The sequence below is a fragment of the Anoplopoma fimbria genome, unplaced genomic scaffold (genome assembly GCF_027596085.1).
Source record: "Anoplopoma fimbria isolate UVic2021 breed Golden Eagle Sablefish unplaced genomic scaffold, Afim_UVic_2022 Un_contig_9121_pilon_pilon, whole genome shotgun sequence".
NCBI lineage: Eukaryota > Metazoa > Chordata > Actinopteri > Perciformes > Anoplopomatidae > Anoplopoma > Anoplopoma fimbria.
Window position 1 is genome coordinate 11,621 of NW_026553787.1, and position 24,122 is coordinate 35,742.

General features: G+C 37.5%; 1 protein-coding gene across 1 annotated transcript; it reads right to left on the bottom strand.

Annotated features, from left to right (window-relative positions):
* Positions 1 to 15,514: 15,514 nt before the first annotated feature.
* On the bottom strand, positions 15,515 to 24,066 carry LOC129116835 (major histocompatibility complex class I-related gene protein-like). The gene is given in 7 exon segments (XM_054627520.1): positions 15,515 to 15,618; positions 16,305 to 16,406; positions 16,790 to 17,092; positions 17,536 to 17,814; positions 20,255 to 20,321; positions 20,323 to 20,522; positions 23,923 to 24,066. Coding segments are annotated over 7 exon segments (1,074 nt in total). The 5' UTR covers positions 23,981 to 24,066; the 3' UTR covers positions 15,515 to 15,553.
* Between the last annotated feature and the right edge of the window lie 56 nt (positions 24,067 to 24,122).

The window sequence follows — 24,122 nt, forward strand, 5'->3', positions numbered from 1 at the left end:
TCCTCGCTTGAACCAGAAGTCGTTCTGCGGCGCCATATTGACGGCCGTCCTAAAGCTCTTATTTCGGCATCGAGGAGCGAGGAGGGATCTCCGAGGAGCCATGAGCGAGGATGCACGAGATCATCCTTCCAGGAAGTGTTGTGAGGGCCGACACGCCCCCTCATCGTTAATACGTTATCTGATTGGACGCTGCAGCCGATCGTACTGATCTGATATAGCTCATCATCACTGGAGTTTTTATACCAGAGTGAGGACAGATCACAGATTAAACAGATTGAAAAATCAAAGAAAGTTAAAGAATTGCAGTTGGAGTCTGTTTGTCAGTAAAAACACTTACAGTAAATATACATAATGTCTTGTCATTTCCATTCTGTCCAGTGAGGCTGACAGTTCCTGAGTGTCGGTTTGAGTTACGTAATTCCAATTTACCCCGAAACATTGAGCCTAATCAATTAATTCCAGTGTTTAGGAACCATAATCATATTCTGGATTATTTAATAATGACATCACAATCCGAATTTCAAAACATAGACGTTAATAATTAATAAATAAGACAAACGCATTCCGCCGGTAGAAATCGGTCCTGCGCTTATGAGCAGGACACAGAACAAAAAAATACTAAGAACATAGAACAAATACACAGAGCACAGTATAAATACACAGAACATAGTTTAAATACTCAATGCAGTTTGTTAAACAGGTAACAGGCTGCAGAGAGAAATACATTTCTACTCTGGAAGTGATGATTACTTTGTGTCATTATTAATATTAGTACAGTGATGATTACTTTGTTTCATTATTAATATTAGTACAGTGATGATTACTTTGTTTCATTAGTAATATTAGTACAGTGATGATTACTTTGTGTCATTATTAATATTAGTACAGTGATGATTACTTTGTTTCATTATTAATATTAGTACAGTTCACATGTGTGCAGACACAAAATCAAAAGTCTCTCCAGCTGTTAGAGTCGACTGACAGCTGATCAGCTGTGATCAGCGGCCGGCGTCATCAGAAACTGACGTCGCTTCACGTGACGCTACAGAGGAAAGGACGTCTCATGTCTCTTAAAACACATTTCCTCGTTTCCTCTCTCCTCGATTGTTTCCTTGCGTCTCTCCATGCATCCCTGGTGGGAGGGACTAAGACGCAAGGAAACGACATAAGTGAGGGAATCAAGGAGGCAATTAAGAGACTTGGGATGTACCCCATGTCGATGTGTCCTTGGGCAAGACACTTAACCCCGAGTTGCCCCCGAAGGCTGTGCCATCGGTGTATGAATGGGTGTGAATGATTAGATAGATGCTGATGTGCAGGTGGCACCTTGCATGGTAGCCCCTGTCATCAGTGTGTGAATGTGTGAATGATTAGTAATGTAAAAGCGTGAGTGGTCGGAAGACTAGAAAAGCACTATACAAGTACAGTCCATTTACCATTTACATTGCAAGATCAGACAGTTTCGACCACACACACAGACACCCCTCTGCAACTGGCTATTTCTCATCCGGGTTGAAAACTAACCTTGTATTATTTTCCATTTCTTACAGGTACAGCACTGTGGGGCAACATCAACAAAGTAGAGCACATCTTGTATAGGCAACCTCTAAAGTTAGGTGAGTAACAAAACACATGATGGCATTGATATTAACGAAGCCATACTTTTCTGCTAAAATGTTGGCTCTATCTTGAGCTTGTTCTTTTTTTTCTGTTTTAGGTGGAATATGTGAATGGGCGTATGGGAATGTAAGGTGTGTGGAAAATCAGTAGGAAGTTGGTATGAATTGCTTAAACATGGCCATCATGGGAACAGGTTCCGACATCCCTGTCCGTACTCTAACTGTCCTTGCACTTTTAGATTATGGAACAGTCTTTTGAGTCATATATACCATACCCACAAAAGTAAAACATATTCAGAGCCACCTGAGTTATCTACATTTACATGTGAATTGTGTTCATGTCATGAACTTTCAAATGAACGGGATTACTTCTGTCATGTAAATGTACATTTACAAAGACATGAAACTGTAACGTGCATGTTTAAAGGGTGTGGGTTTCAAACAAACATCTACAATACATTTCATTTCCACAAAAATAGGAAACATAATCCCCATACTTTAACTGGCTCACACGGACAGTGCTGGAGAGTTGAGCTAGCCACTCTTTGGCTTGTTGGCCATTGACATTTTGATGACCTGGTAAATGACTGTAATGAAGCAACTAGTGACTCACTAGTTTGTGTTTTGTTTTTTTCTTGACTTCCTCTATTGCCTCTGTCATTATGTGTGATCTTGATTCTTCTTAAGATCTGCTGTTGGAGGGATGGAGCCTTTGGTGGAGGAAAGTGCTCTTGGACCCTGTGGCCATTTTTTTGCATTGAGATTGCATACTATTTTACTACTATTATTACTACTGGCAAAAGGTTTAGTTGTCTTCTTATTTAGTCTGACCTTTTTTCATGTTGGTTTTGAGGAAGATAGTGCTACCCATATAACGGCATTGAACTTCCAATTGCAGTTTTGTTTGCTTATTAGAAATGGGATGTATTTCTTTGAATCTGTGTATAAGCCCTGGAAAGCCTTGTAAACTTTATGTATTGATGTTCTGTGGTACAATACATAAGTGAGCCTTGTGCCTTTTATTCCAGTTAAGTTAGTGTACTGGAAAGCCTTTTGAATTTTTGCTAATTTTGAAATTAGAAAAAAATCTAAAGTATTCATGTACCTAAAAGGTTGTAAGGTGTTGCATTTTAAACATTTGCATTTTTCAATGTCAATGTTCTATTTCTGAAATGAAGATACAAGTCACTGAATACAGTGGAAAGCATTGTCCCTTTTATTCTACTACTATTATATGAAGTACTATTTGGTTTACTGCACTTCATAGTTTGAACTTTATGTGTTTTAATTGTACCATTACCCAGGTTTCTTGGCAATTGCAGGTCCTGCTGATGTATCCCTGTTGTTTGAATTGCTGATGGTACAAATACATTTAAAGTCCCTGTCATTTTGAGAAGAGGGGTTCCGATACCATTTTTTCCTGCCCTGTACCTACAGTGGGTACGGAAAGTATTCAGACCCCTTTAAACATTAATTTTTTTCGCATTAATGTACACTCAGCAACCCATCTTGACAGAAAAAAACAGAAATGTAGAAATTTTTGCAAATTTATTAAAAAAGAAAAACTGAAATATCACATGGTCATAAGTATTCAGACCCTTTGCTGTGACACTCATATTTAACTCACATGCTGTCCATTTCTTCTGATCCTCCTTGAGATGGTTCTACTCCTTCATTGGAGTCCAGCTGTGTTTAATTAAACTGATTGGACTTGATTAGGAAAGGCACACACCTGTCTATATAAGACCTTACAGCTCACAGTGCATGTCAGAACAAATGAGAATCATGAGGTCGAAGGAACTGCCCAAGGAGCTCAGAGACAGAATTGTGGCAAGGCACAGATCTGGCCAAGGTTACAAAAGAATTTCTGCAGCACTCAAGGTTCCTAAGAGCACAGTGGCCTCCATAATCCTTAAATGGAAGAAGTATGGGATGACCAGAACTCTTCCTAGACCTGGCCGTCCAGCCAAACTGAGCAATCATGGGAGAAGAGCCTTGGTGAGAGAGGTAAAGAAGAACCCAAAGATCACTGTGGCTGAGCTCCAGAGATGCAGTAGGGAGATGGGAGAAACTATCACTGCAGCCCTCCACCAGTCGGGGCTTTATGGCAGAGTGGCCCGACGGAAGCCTCTCCTCAGTGCAAGACATATGAAAGCCCGCATAGAGTTTTGTTACATGGAGGACTCCCAAACTATGAGAAATAAGATTCTCTGGTCTGATGAGACCAAGATTGAACTTTTGGCGTTAATTCTAAGCGGTATGTGTGGAGAAAACCAGGCACTGCTCATCACCTGCCCAATACAATCCCAACAGTGAAACATGGTGGTGGCAGCATCATGCTATGGGGGTGTTTTTCAGCTGCAGGGACAGGACGACTGGTTGCAATTGAAGGAAAGATGAATGCGGCCAAGTACAGAGATATCCTGGAAGAAAACCTCCTCCAGAGTGCTCAGGACCTCAGACTGGGCCGAAGGTTCACCTTCCAACAAGACAATGACCCGAAGCACACAGCTAAAATAACAAAGGAGTGGCTTCGGAACAAGTCTGTGACCATTCTTGACTGGCCCAGCCAGAGCCCTGACCTAAACCCAATTGAGCATCTCTGGAGAGACCTGAAAATGGCTGTCCACCAACGTTCACCATCCAACCTGACAGAACTGGAGAGGATCTGCGAGGAAGAATGGCAGAGGATCCCCAAATCCAGGTGTGAGAAACTTGTTGCATCATTCCCAAGAAGACTCATGGCTGTACTAGCTCAAAAGGGTGCTTCTACTCAATACTGAGCAAAGGGTCTGAATACTTATGACCATGTGATATTTCAGTTTTTCTTTTTTAATAAATTTGCAAAAATTTCTACATTTCTGTTTTTTTTCGTCAAGATGGGTTGCTGAGTGTACATTGATGCGAAAAAAAATGAACTTTTTCGATTTTAGCAAATGGCTGCAATGAAACAAAGAGTGAAAAATTTAAAGGGGTCTGAATACTTTCCGTACCCACTGTATTCTTATACTTGTGTATCGGCCGATACCGAGTACCAATCCAATACCGTTAAAAACAAAAAAAGTTAAACCGGTCAGAATTTCCTAAGATCTATTTTATATTGTGTGAAAACATCAAGAAACTTAATTTTTTCAAGTTTCTCACCAAAACTAAATTTTACAAGATTACATTTTTGACATAACATTTTAATTTACCTTCACCCAGTACAAATTTTTACAAATTTATATCAGAACATGATATGTGATCGGTGCATAGACTCGCCAATACCTGAGCCAGCTTTTTAGGCTGTATCATAGCCATTAGCGAAACTGATATCGGAACAACTCTAAATTTTAAGGTGCAGTACCCATGGTGTATTTGCAATGAATATATTTTAATGTATAAGCTTACAGAACTGTCCTTGTATGCATTGAGATTTATTACAAATGTTACTTTAATAAACTATGTTCATGTAAAAGTTCCCTTAACTTTATATGCAATACTTGAATTAATACATAAGGTTTATGTAAAAGTTCCCCTTAACTTTACATGTAATACTTAAACAAATGCATAAAGTTTATTTATAAATGTACATCAATTTTTTTAATTCTTTTTTCATTCAACCTTTATTCATACGCCAGAGTCAATTACAAAAACAAACACAAAACAGCAACAAGGAGATACACTAACAGAAGATTAATACACTTATTCAAGTACTGTAATTCTGAAAGGTACTTTACATGAGTTTCTTCCATTTTTTTTTTTTTTTTTTTTTTTTTTTTAACTGTACAACATAAAACAAAACAACTGTAGGGAGTCATATGAATGACACAAATGTACAGTATCTCATATAAAGTCCTGTCTCAGGGGCCTGATGAATTTGAGCCACCTCGACCATGTACTGTGGAATATGTCTTGGCGAAGTCTGAGAATGTCAGTCAGTTTCTCCATCGTGTATATTTGATGGACAATGTCTATCCAGTTTCCATATCCCATTTTTCCTTAATATATAATGCCTTTCCTGATTTTCTATTAAAGAAACAATTGTATATCCTTGAAATCATTTTAGTACTGGATTCAGATTTGTATGCAGATATAAAGATTTTCATTAATCTACTCTAAATTTGTCAAGTCAATGTCCTTCATGATTGTTCTAAAATAATGCCGCATTTGGAGGAATCTGTAGAAGTCTTGTTGGCCAAGTTGGTATTTTTCTCTCATAGACTGAAAACTCCTTAGAGCCCCCTTGTTTATCAGAGTACAGAAAGCAGTCACCCCTTTTCTTGTCCATGTACCAAATCTCTTATCACTCACATTGGGGGGAAAGTCACTATCAAAAGCACACCACCTTAATAATTTCGCTATTTTCCTGTATATTGCACAGTTTCGAAGTTTCCTTCCAAATCTTTAGAGACAAATTAATAAATGTATTTGTTCCATCCAGTAGACGTCTGATTAGTGTTTGATCAGAGATAATTGATTGAAGTGGGATCTTGTCTGCCATTGCTAACTCTTAACTCCTTCCACCTAGCCAGGTAGCTCGGGTTGCACCAGCACACAAGGTGTCTCAGCTGGGCTGCATAATAATACTCTAACAAGCATGGAAGCCCCATTCCCCCGTGTTCTTTCTTGAGTTGTAAGGTTTTATATTTAATCCTTGGCTTTCTGCCGTTCCATATATATATATATATGGATATGAGTTTCTCCCATTCTACAAATTGCTGGGTCGTCACTACCGCGGGCAATGTTTGGAAAAGATACAATATATGTGGCAAAATATTCATTTTGGCCAAATCAATTCTTGAAGCTAAATGTAGAGAAGGGATAACACTCCACCTCCTTATATCTGCCTTTCATTTAGAGGTCAAAGGTCCAAAAATGAATGTTAAACAAATTTGCTAGATTGTTTTGGTAAGTACACCCCCAACTATTTTATTGAGTCAGCTCCCCATTTTAGGCAATATTTTTGGATAATATCCTTGGTAGGAGTGCAATTTAAGGTGAGGACTTGTGTCTTCGATACATTTAATTTATCGCCAGACATCGAGCCAAATTCTTTAAGACCACACATTAATTCAGGTAAGGATTGGGTGGGGTTGTTCTAAATATATCAAAACATCATCTGCAAATAATGACAATTTCTGTTCCCACCTGAAGGTTGGAATGCCTTTTATATCTTGGTTCTGGCGGATCCATTGACTTAAGGGCTCAATAATTGAACATTCAAACCTGTACTGTCTTTGTGTTTTCCCTGTAACCGTTTTAGTTGTAATGTATTTAATCTTTCCTGTCTTCATTTTTTTTAAACGGGCTGAACGTACGTTAATATTCCCTCTCATTACAGCCTTAAGTGCATCCCATAACATGGGCGGCCCCACCTCCCCCATATCATTTAGCTCCAAATAGGTCTGAATTTCATCCTCCAGTGCTACTTTAATTTGTGGGTTTCTAAGTATACTTGAGTTCAACTTCCACGTTGTACGCCTATGCCTTTGGTTCAAGTTAATAGTGAGATAGATGGGACTGTGGTCGGAGATATCAATATTTCCTATATCACAACAAACAAGTCTATGTCTTTCTGAATTATACATTAAAAAATAATCAATACGTGTGTATACAGAGTGAGGATGAGAAAAATGGGTATAGTCCCGGCCTGCAGGGTTGATATCTCTCCACACATCTATAATCCCCATCTCCTGCATCATAGTATTTATTTTCTTATTTGTCTTAGTTTGTCTGAGAGTTGGTTTTGATGAATCAAGTTTCTCATTCAGTCTGATATTGAGATCGCCACCACATATCAGAATTCCTTCAGCTTCTGAGGCCATGATATCAAATATTTCCCTGTAAAACTCCCATTCACTATTTGGGGATGCATATACATTTAACAGAGTAATCATTATACCCTCTAGTTTTCCTTTAATCATTACATACCTCCCTTCCCTATCTTTTTATTTCCAATAGGTGCTCATACGTTTGAAAATTACTTATTAGTATTGCTACTCCCCTTTTGTTTCCAGACTTATGTGATGACGAATAGACATGTTTGAACCCGAATCTACCTATTTTTTTATGTTCAGTTTCATTCAAGTGGGTTTCTTGTAAGAAAGCAATATGAGTATTTTCTTTATTTAATTTGCATAATATCTTGCCCCTCTTTATTGGACTATGCATTCCATTTACATTAAATGAGGTGACTTTTATTCCCTGCATATCTTATATTTTCCATCCTTAAGTCCTGTTTTTTCACTGTTGTGCCTTAAAACTTTTGACCATTCCTCCACTGTAACAATGAACTGTGATGAACAAAAAACAGAACCATAACCATTTCCCTTCTTGAGGCTTCCACACAGCAGGTCTGAACTATGACCTTGATAGAACCAGTTGAGCCTGGCTCTGAGGGAAAAACCTCTGTGGTAGGCAAAGGGCCCTCGCCGATGGTATTGGCAAATGCAAAGCTTTGCATGTTTTTATAACAAATGGTAAATGGACTGTACTTGTATAGCGCTTTTCTAGTCTTCCGACCACTCAAAGCGCTTTTACATTACTAATCATTCACCCATTCACACCCATTCATACACTGATGACAGGAGCTACCATGCAAGGTGCCACCTGAACATCAGGACCCCTAACATTCATACACATACATACACCACAGGAACAGCCTGCGGGAGCAATTTGGGGTTAAGCGTCTTGCCCAAGGACACATCGACATGGACTGCAGACAGGGATCGAACCGCCGATCCTCTGATTGACGACCCTGCTCTCCACTGAGCCACAACCTGTTCCAAAGTAGACAGAGCGGACGTTATGACTTCAAGCTTCTCATTGTTCTCCTGTCTGAACTTTTTTAGCTCGGACAGGATTGCTGTACTCACGCTGTCATCCTCGTCCGACCGCGGCTCAGAGCTAGCTTTAGCTTTGGCATTAGCATCTCCTAATGTGCTCTGAAAAAATTGGGCCTCGTGTCCTTGCTTTTCCCGTCTGAAGGCTTTTTTTCCTTTGCGTTTCTGGTTTGGTGACTCATCGTGGCATTAAAAATCAGTATAACTCTGCTCTGAAGTCGGCCGTTTTAATGAGGGTAGGGGCGGGAGCTTTAAGTTGGTCGCTGCTTCACTGACACGCAGCCGCCATGTCAGATCCCCAAACCGGAAGCCCATCAATTGAATTTAATCAAATAACTCAAAGTTAATCAATTTATTCATACTGACTCAAAGTGATAGAAAAGCCCAGTGTTTAATGTGACCCTTTACATTGAACTTGTATAATAAAATTAGATGAAAAATTTACATGTAATTGAAATACTTAAAGTCAACGTTTTTGGTATAATTATTTTTACTTTTCTGAGCAATGACTTAAAATATTTAGAGAATATGTAGAGGTCAAACAATACGAAGATATGAACTCAATATTTATGTTCAGTACGTTGTCATTGATTTTGTGTGTTTTTCTGTGTGTACACATTATTCTCTAGACTTTTTTATTTATTTATGTACTATGAGAGGGTGATGTATAATATTTTTTTCTTCTTCCTTTTCAATAATAAAATATGTATTATTTGGTTACAGATAACAATTCATATTTTGTAATATTTTGAAGTAATTGAAAAATGATAATTCATGAGTAATGTATTAAGTGATTCAGATTTCTACGGCTGAAGGACAAACTTTCTGTTCTGAATAAAGCTAAAAACTTGAAGGGCTCGGGCATCTTTATCAATGAAGACTTCCCTGAATCCATCCGTCAAAGAAGAAAATAACTACTCCCCGCAATGAAGGCAGCTCGAGAGAGAGGTGACATTGCATATTTGAGATACGACAAACTTATTGTCCATCCACCTACCCAAAACCGACAACAACAAAGAAAGGCCAACGCTCAGAGTCTGGCTCCTTAGTCTCCAACATTAGGAATGTATGAAGTACTTTTGATTTGTTTTAACTGTGCATTTCAAATACATGATTCTTTACAGACATTGTGGTCTACAAGAAATCTGATTTTGAAGGCCTGACCTTTAACCCTTTTGATCCATCTAACATAGTCTCTTATAATTTTGATGTTGACCCAGATTGAAAAAATTCATCACTTGATGTTTCTAACCTCTGTAGTTTTTATGATGAAACCCAGTTTAACGACTTATGTGTTTCTTTGCCTCCTAATATATTTTCTAGGTTTCATCTAAATATAAGAAGTCTTTCTAGCAATTATGACAAATTCATTCATTATTTATCTTTACTCAATCATAGATTTTTCAGTTATTGCCTTATCAGAAACATGGCTTACTGAGGACTCTCGAGAAATCTTTAAAATACCAAAATACAGTTCAGTTCACTATGTAAGAGAGAATAGATCTGGAGGTGGAGTATCTCTGTTTATTCATGGTGATTATGAATTTGAAATTAGGGATGATCTAACTTTGAAGTGAGATAGGGCTGAAGTGGAATTTTCTTTTTTTTTTAAAGCTCTCTGGTGGAAAGAATGTTATTGTTGGTGCTATTCATCGACCACCGGACTCTGTCATCAAAGATTTCAATGAAAGTCTGTTCAGTTCTCTTGACATGATAAACAATGAGGATAAACCTTGTAACATTTTAGGAGATTTTAATATTAACCTTTTAAAAAATAGACTACATACTTCTTCTGTGGATTTTCTCAATATTCTTTACTCTAGTTACTTTTTCCCTCTTATTTATAAATCAACATGAGTCACAGAAGATTCTGTGTCTTTGATTGATAACATCATAACCAATTCTTTGAGTGAGGTAACAAAATCTGGAGTTTTGTATTCAGACCTGTCAGATCAGTTTTCTATTTTTCAGTACTCATTAAGCTGGATTAATAGAGCTAAGCATACTAACATAAAATAATGCACAAAATAATTATGACCAAGTCAAACATTTCCAAATTTAAAGACATGCTTGCCCGTAATTCATGGGATGATGTATATGAAAGAAAAACGCTAATTTGGCATATCAAGAGTTTATGAGAGTTATTAACTTTAGTTTTAATGATTGTTTTTCCAATTCGTAGTTTTACCAAGAAAAACAGTCAAGATCTGAGTAAGCCTTGGTTTACACTACATTTACGGAAGCTGCTGAGGAAAAAAACAAACTGTACAGAAAATATGTTTCAAATCCTACTCCTCTTACTCATGGTGTTTATAAATCCTATAGAAATATAAACACTCATACCATTAGATCAGCAAAAAATAAATATTTCACCGAAAAGTTTGTGAAGTGTTCAAAAGATATTAAAACCACGTGGAAAGTAATAAATCCGATGTTGCAAAGAGAAAAGACTACCCCAGAGCTTCCTACAGTCTTTTTGGATGGTGAAAATTCTCTGGACGATCCAATTGATATAGCTCAAAAATGTTATGAATTCTTTGTAAATATTGGTCAAGACTTGGCTAACAATATTCCTGCTTGCAATGGTAATCCACTGGACTTTATTCCAACAAATGTCACTACTATCTCTAATTGTATGCCCCCTGATATCCAAGAAATAAGTGAGCTAATTGATGATCTAAAATGATCTGCAGCTGGCCATGGCATACCTTGTTAAACAGGTTAAGCAGTCAATATTGCAGCCACTTGCTCATATCTTCACCTTATCTTTGAAAACAGGTGTTGTGCCAGAGGATTTAAAGATTGCCAAAGTTACCCCTTTGTTTGAAGCAGAACATCCACGTTGTTTTAACAACTATAGACTAATATCTATTTTGCCATGTTTTTCAAAAATACTAGAAAAAATTATATAGAAAAGGATTTTGTTTCATGTAGATTCTAATTCAATTCTTTACAAACACCAGTATGGTGTCCGGAAAAATCATTCAACTTATGTGGCTTTACTTTACCTTGTTGAGAAAGTTATCTCTGCACTTGATAACAATGGATTTACCTGCAGTATTTTCATAGACCTTTCAAAAGCCTTTGATACTGTAAATCACAATATTTTAATGGAAAAGTTGTATAAATATGGTTTCAATGATATTACATACAAATGGTTAAAAAGTATGTGTCCAACAGAAGACAGTTTGTTTGTGTTAAGGGTTGCTATTCCAACCAAGCCAGACTAATAATGGGGTTCAACTGACCATTATTGTTCCTCATCTATATTATGATGATTTGTCTAATGTCTCAAAAAGTTGTTCGATAATGTTTGCAGATGACACAGTAGCTCTCTCTCATTGAAATTTACTGAGTTCAGCGGGTCAGTGAAGGTCTCATGACCTGTTATAGCTGTCAAACCTGCCAATCATTGGAGCTTCCTTTATGGGGTTTAGGTGGCACAAGAGAGGATACCTGGGATTGGCAGATATAGTTGGGTGGGATGTATTTGTGTTGTTCTGCTAACCTGAAGGAGTGAGTCTGTGTGCCGGAGCGTGATGTCCCTACTGGTTAAGACTGTTTCACTACAAACGGTGTTATCTGTTGTGTTGGCGTAGGCTACGGCCCACAGTAGCCTGTGTACTGTCCGCTAATAAACCGGAATAAGCCAGATAACGTCATCGTAGCTTTCCTTACAGAAGGGTCGCTTACAGTAGCTATGTTATTTTTTTTGTATTTTTCAATTGTGCAAATAAAAAAATAAAATAAAAAAGTGTCAATAATTGAGTTTATTAGTGAACGATATTAAATATTGCACCAACAAAGCAGGAAGTAGTTTAGCTTCAGCGGGAAAACAACCATCAACTGATTGTTGATAAAAATAAAAGTGCACAGCCTCCTGGAGAGATGAAATGAACCGACGTGTTTCCTGACTGTATGAATATGTGCATTATGTCTAATGAAAGAAAATAACTAATACAAAATATTTACATAATTAATAAAATGACAATCATTGTGAAAGCACTGCATTAACCACAGCACACATTTGTATGTAAAACATGAACAACCTAAATGTAAAAATTATAAAGTGCACTGCATACAGAGACAACAAGGTGACTTCAACCCTATCTGAGCCAATGGGAATTTGAGCTGAGCATCTACGTCACTAGTAACTAGGTAGAAGTGCTCCACGCAGGTTGTTAACTAAAGGGAAAGTAAAGTGATGCTGTTTCAGCCTGTGAGAGGATGAGGAGAGTCACGGGCATGCGGGCCTTTGTCCTCATGTTCTCATATGAGCTTCTGTCCGACAGAAGAATCTCTCCTGAACTCCCCCAGAGCTGTGAACGCTGGAAACTGCTTGAACAAGAGAAATGTAACACCTCTGTTGATGTTTGAACACCTGATGCTGTTTTTCATTTTGGCAACGTTTATACTCGCTTTCTCCTATCATCACGTATTGTTGTTAATGCACTTCATAAAAGGTTATAGAATTCAAGTTTGATTGAAATAACATTTTCTCTCTAAGTCCTTCTTTTTTTAAATAGCAAAAGAAAGATTTCCTCAGACTTCAAAGCAAATAAAATGATAGTCTATTTCAGAATGAAACACAAAGTAATCCGTTGGGTTCATATACTTAGGAACTTCTAAACTTAAGAACGTCTGAACTTAAGAACTTCTGAATTTAAGAACTTCGTTCCCCCTACCTTTCCCTCCTTATGACCTTACATCTACAGGTCGGGGTCACATTCTTTATGGTTCTATGAGAACAGTGAATACAATATTCTTAGGGCTGGTACATAAAAACAGTTAGATAAGATAATCCTTTATTAGCATATTGGATCTTAAAAAGAGCCAGACTTCTGCTTTATTTAAGTCTTATTGCACAACAAAGTAAGAATAAAAGTGATATTATACATTGCTGTTCAATAGCTGCAAAAACACAACAGAGAGAAATTGTCCCATGTCCCTAAATTCATTCATAATTTCAGCATCATAAATCACATTATATGCATGCTGGATGAGAAACTTATGAATGGAATCATCCCACATTTCATTTTTGTTAGTATAATACTTATGTGCTGTGCTGGTTTTTTAAAGGTATCGTAAACCAAAAAATATGTTGTGCCAATAAACATTAGTAAGTATGTTAAATAGGACAAATAAACAAAATTAAAAGTCACTTAAAATAAATAATCATGTTGTTTTCTCTGCAATGTACCACAAAACTGAATTATAAATATGCCAATAATCAAAACATGGAGCTCATCCATCTACTTATTTTTTAACAGCTAAGTCAATTTTTCTTCAGCAAGTTAAAAATAGGTTTCAATAGCATTTTTCTATATTTTCTGTGTAATTATGATGAAAATCTACAAAAGAAATATTTCAGACGATGTCAAGTCTTCCTCATCCAGCGAGTCACGTTTCTTTTAAATCAATAAACTGAAGATCATAAAGGTTACAGTACAAAAGGCAGTAAAAAATGAATAGCAGCAATATTCATGTAGTTGTAGCTACAGTCACAGATGCGTAATCATATAATTAATCACAAAAAGACAGACATTTAGAGTTTGGGCACTTTATTGAAAAGCAAAACAAAAGTACAAAAGGAATGAAATGTAAAACTTCATTCATGTTCATTCCAAACCCAACACTAGAAGTGATTTAGAGCATCACTGTTTTCTACAAAACAAAACTTTCCTTGTCCCAAAATACTATCAGGAAATATAATCTAGTAGATTTCTACCAGCTGAGACGCTTCAAACATCACACAACCCTTTTAGAATCCAGGCTAATATTTAAATATAATAATGTTTCAAATCAGATCTAAAGATATTGTGAAAAATACTCTTGATTATTTGAGGAAAAAACTCAAAGACAAATATTATTTGCTTCAGATTGGTGGTCATAATAAAAAAAAACTTTAGTTTTAAAGAAATATACAAGTAAACTATTTACACAACTGGAAAATAAATGTTGTACTGACATACTATATATATATATATATATATATATATATATATATATATATATATATATACATACACACACACACACACACCCCCATTAATCCATTACACATCCAGCTCATCCTGCTGAGAGTGGAGGGGGACTGGAGTCAATCCCAGTGTATATGTGACAGTGGTAATGCATGTATGTGGATGTGTGTGTGTCTGCATGTAAATTTACATTTGTGTCACCAATATTGATTTAACCAGAAAAAGCCAACAGCAGAAGTATTAAAGTGTAACTATGGTGGATTTGTTTTAGATGAACACACAAATGTTTATGTGTGAAGAGTGCTGTGATGCTTTCATTGTTCTGAAGATCCTGTTTGACTTCTCTCCAAAACTTATCATCCTCATTTTATTAAAGCAAACATTTTATCAGAGGAAATTCCATTTTTTGATTGAAACTAAACGATCCAAATAATTTACTGTCACCATTTATGTTGGCTCATAGTTTTCAAATGTGTTTTCTTTTATTCCAATCGTTAAGCATCTACAACTAGATCCCCAACCCTGATTCAATCAGATATGATATGAATGATGAATAATCGATGAGTTCACAGTTTATGGAGGACAATGTAGTCCAACACTTGATCCATAAACCTAAAGAGACAAAAATAAATAAAATCATAAAATAGAAAACAAAATAATTTGCCATGAATGTTCAAAAAAACAAAGCCACTTATTTACAGAATCATTAAGCTCAAAATATCCATGATTCAGTCTTATGAGTATTAACTTTTTTAAGGTTGTAACATTATGCTTATGAAGCACAAGTGCTTATTTTATCCAACACCATTTTAATAAATTGGTGTCACTGTATCTGTAAAGGTTAATATTTGAGTTTTAAATATTAGACTTTATCTGAGCTTGATGTGAAGGTCTCTGAAAACATCTGTGTCTTTCTCTTAATAATCTCACCTCACGTCAAACAGCTTTACCTTTGTTGTGGAAAAAGTCAAAGCTTTTCTTTACAGCTTCAACGTGTCACAGAGGTTTTACAGCGGATAAAGAAACAATAGGTTCTTCTGCACAAAGTTTAGGGGCTTTGTTCATCAACAGCTGTGAATAGTTCATGTTCCTTATGAAGCAACTCACTGTGTGCCGGGCGCTGAGTTCATCATTCAGAGTCAGGATTCAGTTTAGAGAGCTCAGAGCTGTTGTCAGAAGGCGGAGGGCATTTGGCTGAAATATAAAACAAAGACCACATTTTAGTTCTCATGTGTCAAAATGTCAGACTGTCTTCTAACACCTTCCTCCCAGTGGATATGAGACCCTCTTCTAGTCACTCACTGATAAATAAATCTCTCCTCTTACTTCACTTCTCTCTTACATCATCATGCTGTCATCACTGTAGGATGAAAAAGCAGCTCCAGAGTGTAAACCTGGAACTTTATGATCCTAAGCTCACCGCTCACTCTGACTCCTCTTGTGGATGAAAAGGCTTTATTAATCATCTGTCCCATGTACAAACCATAAACATGACAAAACAGATATTTTTCCAATAAAGATATTACAGCTTTTTATCTATTTTTCACAGTCAGAATACGGTCTGCCTCCACTCTCTTCCTATCAACAATTAGATACCTTAAAGTATTCACCAAGTGCCAAACAATTGTTGAATTACCTCAAAGTAAACTGGCATTAAACATAATATATGAAGAATTAAAGCAAATATGATGACATAACATATCAATAAATTAATTCATGTTGAACTTAAATATGAATGTGTCTCTTCTAGTCATGTCATCCTGACATTACTGTTGACTGATGAAGTTTGGTTCTCTTTCACATTCTGGATAGAAGCATCAACTCAAAGCCTAGAGTCCAAACACTGATCAAATAGTACCGTCTCTGTTTGGGTCTCTCACCTTTCTTCTTTTTGTAAGCCATGAATCCAACACCAGCGATGAGGACGAGAGCAAGAACAGCCACTGCAATGATGATGATGATGGTGGTCATGGAAGCGTTCTCTGTTGAGCAGAAAACAACAATAAAATATTCACAACCTGAACAGATGAAGCAGGTTAGAAGAGAAGAACATCCATTTATCAACCAGACCTCAATCCTGTACACACACACCATATGTTTGTCATGTTCTTTATCACTCTGTCTGTACATGATGACTGTATCTATGCTTGTTGATCTCTTCTAGCTGTGTTGTCTCGGTTTAGCTGTATGTCTATGTTGCTTTCTGTCACACATGTTGTTTTTTGACACAACAAGATGGAAGAAACAGAAGTACAACAAAACTCTTGAAGGAAAAAAGACTTTCCATCGACATAAAAATACACAAACTGTTACAGTGAACTAAATGTGTGCTTCCCACCTTCATCACTTCTGATCTTAGTCTCACCTTGGTTGGTCCTGATCACAGCTTTGTCCAGTCTGGTGACGATGTCCTCCGTCACACCAGACAGCTGAAACACACACTCGTACCTCCCCCAGTCTTCAGCTGGGACTGATGTAAGTTTCAGGTCAACGCTCATCTGGAAGGATCCATCGTGGTTGGGGAGGATCTCTCCGTGGTCCACGTCCTCATGGAGCTCCTCTCCTTCTCTCCTCCAGAACAGTGAAGCTCTGTCAGGGTAGAAACCTGTAGCGTGGCAGCTGACTGGAGAGGAGGGAGTCTTCTGGAGGAGAGACACTGAGGGACGCTCTGGAGAGTAAAGAGAAAGACAGGTTATAGGTTCTTTATTATTATTATTCACTGTGTATTAATATTATCATTCCTTTATGAGGTAATCTATTTTAAATGCCTTAGTAAAACATACTCTTTATATGTATGTATGAAAGCAATGCAAATAAAAAAAGTCTTAGAAGTTTAATTGATAAAAGAAGAGAGACAGAGGGGATAAAAAGACAGATGAAGAGAGGTGAGAGATTAGAGAAGGGAGGACAGTGAGTGTGAGAAAGAGAGAGAGAATGGAGGGACAGAGAGGTGAAGAGTGTGAGGGAGAAGATGTGGTGAAGGAGAGAAGGAGGCAGAGAGATGAAGAGAGGTGATGGAGGAGACGTGATGTAATGTGACTGTTGGTCAGAAACAAGAGAAGGTGTATGAGCATTGTGTCCATTAAACTACATCAGGTCATGTGATTCTACCTGTTCTCATCAGAGAGCTCCTCCCGTGGTTCACATACTTCTTCCCCCACTCAGGACAATCCTGAGTCAGGTAGTTCTTTTCCTGTGCTATCAGAGCTCTGTCATTATCCCACTTGTGTTTGGTGATGACAGCCTGTGGTTTGGGAGCGATCCATGTCTCTGTCTTCAGGTCAAATGATATGAAGTCTTCTCCATCATAACCATCTTGAAAATAACCTTTGACCTCATTGGTCTCATCATCCCATTCACAGCCGTACATCCTCTGGTAAATGTGGACACCTGAGAGAGAGAGATTAAAGATTAGGCCTTAAACCAGAGTGAGATCACAGCCCAGTCACCTCTCATCAGTTGGTATCACATCTTCACCACAGAGACACACTGATCCACAGACACCACAGCAGAGGAGCTACACCTCCTGCTGTCATTGGCTGGATGGAAGCCACTTACAGCCAACCATCAGCTGGACAGTGTGGACGTCTCAGAGAGAGAGACAGGGAGGCAGAGCATGCTGGGAAACAGAGGGACGTCCTGACACTGTCCATGTCCTCTTTACACCACAGAGACACAGAGCCTCCACTGAGACCAACAGTTTGTCTCCACTGGTGAAGGTGCTGTGTCTGCATGTGAGCTGCAGGAACATTACATTACATTACACATTACAGTCATTTAGCAGATGCTTTTATCCTCAGCGACTTACAATAAGTGTATTCAACATAGGTATTCAAGAGAACTACTAGTCACCAGAAGTCATAAGTGCATCTCCTTTTTAAAAAAAGCATCTAAGAGCATAAACCAGAGCAAAAGTACAGTGCAGAAACAAACTAATATGAATACAATAAGTGCTAAGTGGAAGGCTCAGGGTAGCACTTCATGAAGAGGTGAGTTTTCAGCCTGCGCAGAAAGATGGGAAAATGACTCTGCTGTCCTGAGTCAGTGGGGAGTTCATTCCACCACTGAGGGGCCAGGACAGAAAAAACTGTGACGGGTGGATCGGCCGGAGGGACCTCTGAATGAACCAATCGCCCCAGGCAGCAGAGCGAAGTTCGGACGGGGGTGTAGGGCTTGACCATGGCCTGGAGATAGGAAGGAATGTTTCACTGTTCTGTTTATAGCACCAGAGTCTTAAACTGGATCGAGCTCTTACAGGGAGCCAGTGTAGAGAATTTAGAAGGGAAGTTGTGTGGGAGAACTTGGGGCAATTGAACAAGACGTGCTGCAGCTTTCTGGACAAGCTCCAGAGGTCTGATGATAAAAGACGCAGGGGCTCCGGCAAGTAGTGAGTTGCAGTAGTCTTTGAACAAACTGTCACACTGAGCTAATGCGGGAGATGACCAGAGCCTGGATGAGCACCTGCACCGTCTCGTCAGTGAGGAAGGGGCGAATCCTCCTGATGTTGTAGAGGAGGAATCTGCAGGAGCGTGTGACCGATGCAATGTTTGCTGACAAAAAAACGACAGTTGGTCGTCAGGGTCACACCCAGATTCCTCTAAGTCCGAGTTGGCGTACATCACGGTATCATCAATTGTGATGGACAGGTCTTATTGGGCAACCCTTCCCCAGGAGGAACAGTAGCTCGGTTTTTCCAGGTTGAATCAAGGTGGTGAATATTTCGAGATGTCAAAATGTCAAAGCGTGCCTCCACTTGAGTGTCAGAGGGGAAATGACAAGACCAGCTGGTTGTCATCGGCATAACAATGGTAAAGAAGTCATGCGAAACAAAACACACACACTGAACAACACACACTGAGGTGGAGTCCTGACTAGTCCTGATCCTGGACTGAACAGTACACCCGCTGAGACCCTGTAGCCAGTGACCAGTCCAACAATGTGAAAGACTAGAGAGCAGACTGTCCTCAGCAGAGCTCATCTGATCTCATCTGGAGTTCTACTTTATATTTAGGGATTTTCATCATCAATTCTGTTTTTCATTAACAGATTAAACATTAACTTATTTTAAAATGTCAGAAAATAGTGAAAATGTCGTCAAGTTCTGGGAGGATGAGGTGAAATCTTCTTCTTCTGCCTGAACAACACTGAACAGCATTAAATATGAAATTATATAAAAGAGAAAAAAAGAAAATTCTTATATTTGATAAGGTAGAACTAGAAATTGTTTGACATGTTTCTTGAATTAAAGACTTAAACATTGTCTAATAATAAAGGAAAATGTTGCCAATACATTTTCTAACTATCTAAACAAATGGATAAATGGTTTCAGCACTTTATATGTTTATTATGGCATGAAAACACTGTGGTCAAGTATGGTTCACCTAATCTGCAGTTATGTATATGTGTATATATATATATATATATATATGGGATCATATGTAAGTGCAATGTATGAAATGTATCTGGATGGATGGACACACTGTGGTCAAGTATGGTTCACCTAATCTGCAGTTATGTATGTGTGTATATATATAAATGTATATTATGGGATGGACACACTGTGTATCAGTGCAGTGGAGTGAAACCTGTGATCTGGATGAGACATGTACCATCCAGCTCTATTCAAACATGCTGCTACTCCTCTCATGGGATGAGGTATCAGCAGCAGCAGCATCCAGTCGTCCAGTTTAAGTCCTGATGAGTCTGACTTTGAGAAAAAGCAAACTGTTTATCAGTAATGTTCCTGTGTGTGTAGCAGCTGTGCTTTGAAATTTGTTTTCTAAGATACATTGATGAAAATATAAACAAAATGTGTGAGACATAAACAAACCTCCAGTCTGGTTGAAGCGCTGTTTTGCTACTTCAATGTTGGCTTTGAAGGTCTGCTGGGTGCCCATAAAGGTTTCCAGTCTGCCTCTGCCAGTACGTAGGATCATCTGCTGTGGCGTTGCTCATCCAGTCCTGTTTGGGTTTTGCTCTCCTGGTGTTACTGTCATAGTGAAACATCTGAACTTCATCAACCAACCCAACAGCCACAAACTCTGGGAAGTTTGGGACTCCAGAGGACGCAGAGTAGAAATATTTCAGAGAGTGAGTCACTGTAACAAAAAGATCATGTCATCATTTCATCTTTGCTATCACACTTTAATAAATCACTGAACAATGTTGTTTTCCTTCTCACAGAATCAAAAAGAACTACAGTTCATTAAAGACATCCTAATAATATCTGCTGTGCAATAAATAAATACAAAAACAATTCTGTCTTGAAAACTATCTATTCTGAAATGAAATATCAAACAAGTCACATATTTGGACCATGCACTTGTGAACCTGACTTTCATTGATAGTAAGTAGTTTGTGAAAACACGTCTTTTTTTTCATCTAGTTTTGTCTCATCTTCTTCAGGATGAATAATTAGAAGTTTACAAACCTGATACAAACAAATGTGATTTATATTATATTTTATATACGAATATCCAACAGATTAAAACATGTTCTGTTTCATGATATGAATTTCTTTATGGTCTCTATTTTATATGATAAAGTGTGACCACTGATAAATTACGTTTCTTCTCTGAGGTTTTTAATATTAACTTTGAACTCTGTGAGTTTCTTGAAGCTCAAACTGGCAGCACTTCTCCTCATACGGATTCAAACTGGGTTGTTTTGCTCTTTTTATTGCTGTTGTCATTTTTCATATTGAAGTAATGATTGATTTAATTTTTTTATGTTGTTGTCGGAGGGTTTGAGGATTTCAGATGTTTAAGAATAAAGGTTCTTTTTTTAAATACAACCAACATTAAACCAATAAAAAACTAATCTGACCCAGTCCCCTGTGTCCCTCAGAAGTCTTTATTTATGTTAACTGAAGAAATATGTTTAAGTTTAACTCCAAATATCTGTGGAAAACTTAATCTGCTTAATCTTATGACAATGTCAGAAAAATGTAAACCGATGGACACAGCTTTATATTAAAGAAAACTTCACCTCAGCTATATTTGAGCTAAGTTCCATTAGTATCAGTGGAATGAATAGAATCCAAGAAGAATAGAATATTATTTAAAGTATCAGCAGAGTAAACTTTCTGCAGGTGTCTGTGAGTTTTGTGGATCGAGTTATCGTCCGTTCAGAATCATTCACTGTCCTCTGTGTCTGAATGTATGTTTTTAATATTTCTGTGTTTAAAAATCATGCACTGGTTACAAATCTGACCAAGAATAAATATATTTCCTGTTAATACATCAAATACTTCAACAGTACTGCCGGATGGATTGTGGATTTTTGAGGCCGATACTGACATCAATATAGTTTAAAAATGTAAATATTTCAGTTGAAAGTATTTTTACAATAAACATATAAAATAAACTTAATACAGATCCATTAGTTGTTGTTTTTTGTGAAGAAGATACGAGCTAAGTGTGACATTTCACAGTTTAAATATGAACTTGTGTTCTCTGGAGGACAAACCATGAAGACACTGTTTATGAATGACCTCATGACATTTCTTCACTTACATTTATCGTTACTCATCAGCCAATATGTTTAAACCTATATATCTGCAATAAGCTAATATTGACAAATAATATCGACGGCTGGTTCATCAGTCCAGCTCGACTCAACAGCATCAGTGTGATGTAATCTGAACCAACCAACAAAACTCAGGATTAAAGCTGATGTGTGTTTCAGTGTTTGGCATCAAATTTCATAATTTTCTGAGCAATGACTTAAAATATTTAGAGAATATGTAGAGGTCAAACAATACGAAGATATGAACTCAATATTTATGTTCAGTACGTTGTCATTGATTTTGTGTGTTTTTCTGTGTGTACATATTATTCTCTAGACCTTTTTTATTTATTTATGTACTATAAAAGGGTGATGTATAATATTAATTGCATCTTGTTCCTTTTCAATAATAAAATACTTATCATTTGGTTACAGTTAACAATTCATATTTTGTTATATTTTGAAGTGATTGAAAAATGAAGATAATTCATGAGTAATGTATTATTAAGTGTCAGTAATTGAGTTTATTAGTGAACGATATTAAATATTGCACCAACAAAGCAGGAAGTAGTTTAGCTTCAGCGGGAAAACAACCATCAACTGATTGTTGATAAAAGTAAAAGTGCACAGCCTCCTGGAGAGATGAAATGAACCGACGTGTTTCCTGACTGTATGAATATGTGCATTATGTCTAATGAAAGAAAATAACTAATACAAAATATTTACATAATTCATAAAATGACAGTCGTATTGTAAAAAGCACTGCATTAACCACAGCCAGGGGGCGCCGCTAGGGATTTTGGGCCCCATGAAAAGAATCTTTACAGGGCCCCCAACACAGCGGCAAAATTTTTTGATGCTATTTTACATACAATTATGCATTTTAATGGTATTTTTGACTATCATTACCATATTTGTGAAAGAAGAACAGCATGACAGTTGACATGTACAGTAGGGGAAGAACTGAGCACTCTGAATACAATGGAATTCATTTTGAGTCATTTATTTGCTGCACCACTGATTCTTAAATTGGAAATAAACTCTTCCATGAAAAAATAGCAATTATAATCAGTGGAGAGAAAAAAATCTCAGCAAAAACAAAAACGCCATCAGAATACAAAATGGCCATATATGATTTCTCATCATTTAAGTAGAACTTAATATATGAAAGAATGGCAAATATATATATAATATAACGTTGCCGACTGAGTCAAGCTTCCTTTTGCAACCTTTCAATCACTGGTCCTTGCTCAACTCTTCTCACCAAAAGCCCAACGCCGAGCCTTCTCATGTGCAAAATCACTTATCAGGTCTTTGAAGTCCAGCTTTCTAGCCAACTGACTCTCAATTGACAGCATGGCAAGACTGCAAAGTCTTTCCTGAGACATTGTGGACCTCAAATAGTTTTTTATCATTTTTAGTTTACTGAACGCTCTCTCACCACCAGCAACAGTAACTGGCAGGGTGCAAAATATGATATGATATATGTTAGTTAATAACTTAGTGTCATTATTTTTTCTGTATTATAATTTCATCATCATTAGGGGCCTCTCTGGGCCCCCCTCCATCATGGGCCCCTAGAATCCGTCTCCTTTACCCCCCCCTTTTCGGCGCCCCTGACCACAGCACACATTTTATATAAAACATGAACAACTTAAATATATAAATGAAAAAGGTCACTGCATACAGTTTAGGACATGACTCCATGTTTTCATATTATGGTCTTTATTAATCTGACGTCACGCTGACGTTTCAGCTTCACACCCTTTCACTCTTAATGCTCCTGATGTTATAAAATAAAGGATTTACTAACGTGGACTTTAAGATCGTTTGTTTCTTTTTCTATCATTTTTCTACAGTCAACGAGGAAATCCTGGATGTAAACATCGAAGACTATCAACAGAACCTTAAACTGATAAATACAGTACATACAGACACGAAGTATTTCTTCTTTTACAATCAAACTACTTATAAAACAAAGTGTTAACTGACCTGCCGTCGCTCCATGAAGGCTTATTATCATCAGGAGAGTCACAGTCTTCGGCTCCATAGTGAGATGTCCCACCTGAGGTTCCGTTTCTTTTTATTCTGACGGAGATAAAGTGATGAAGTCTGTTCAACGAGAGAGACAACGAGGATCGCTGACGTCAACCTCTATCTGAGCCAATGGGAATTTAAGCTGAGCATCTACG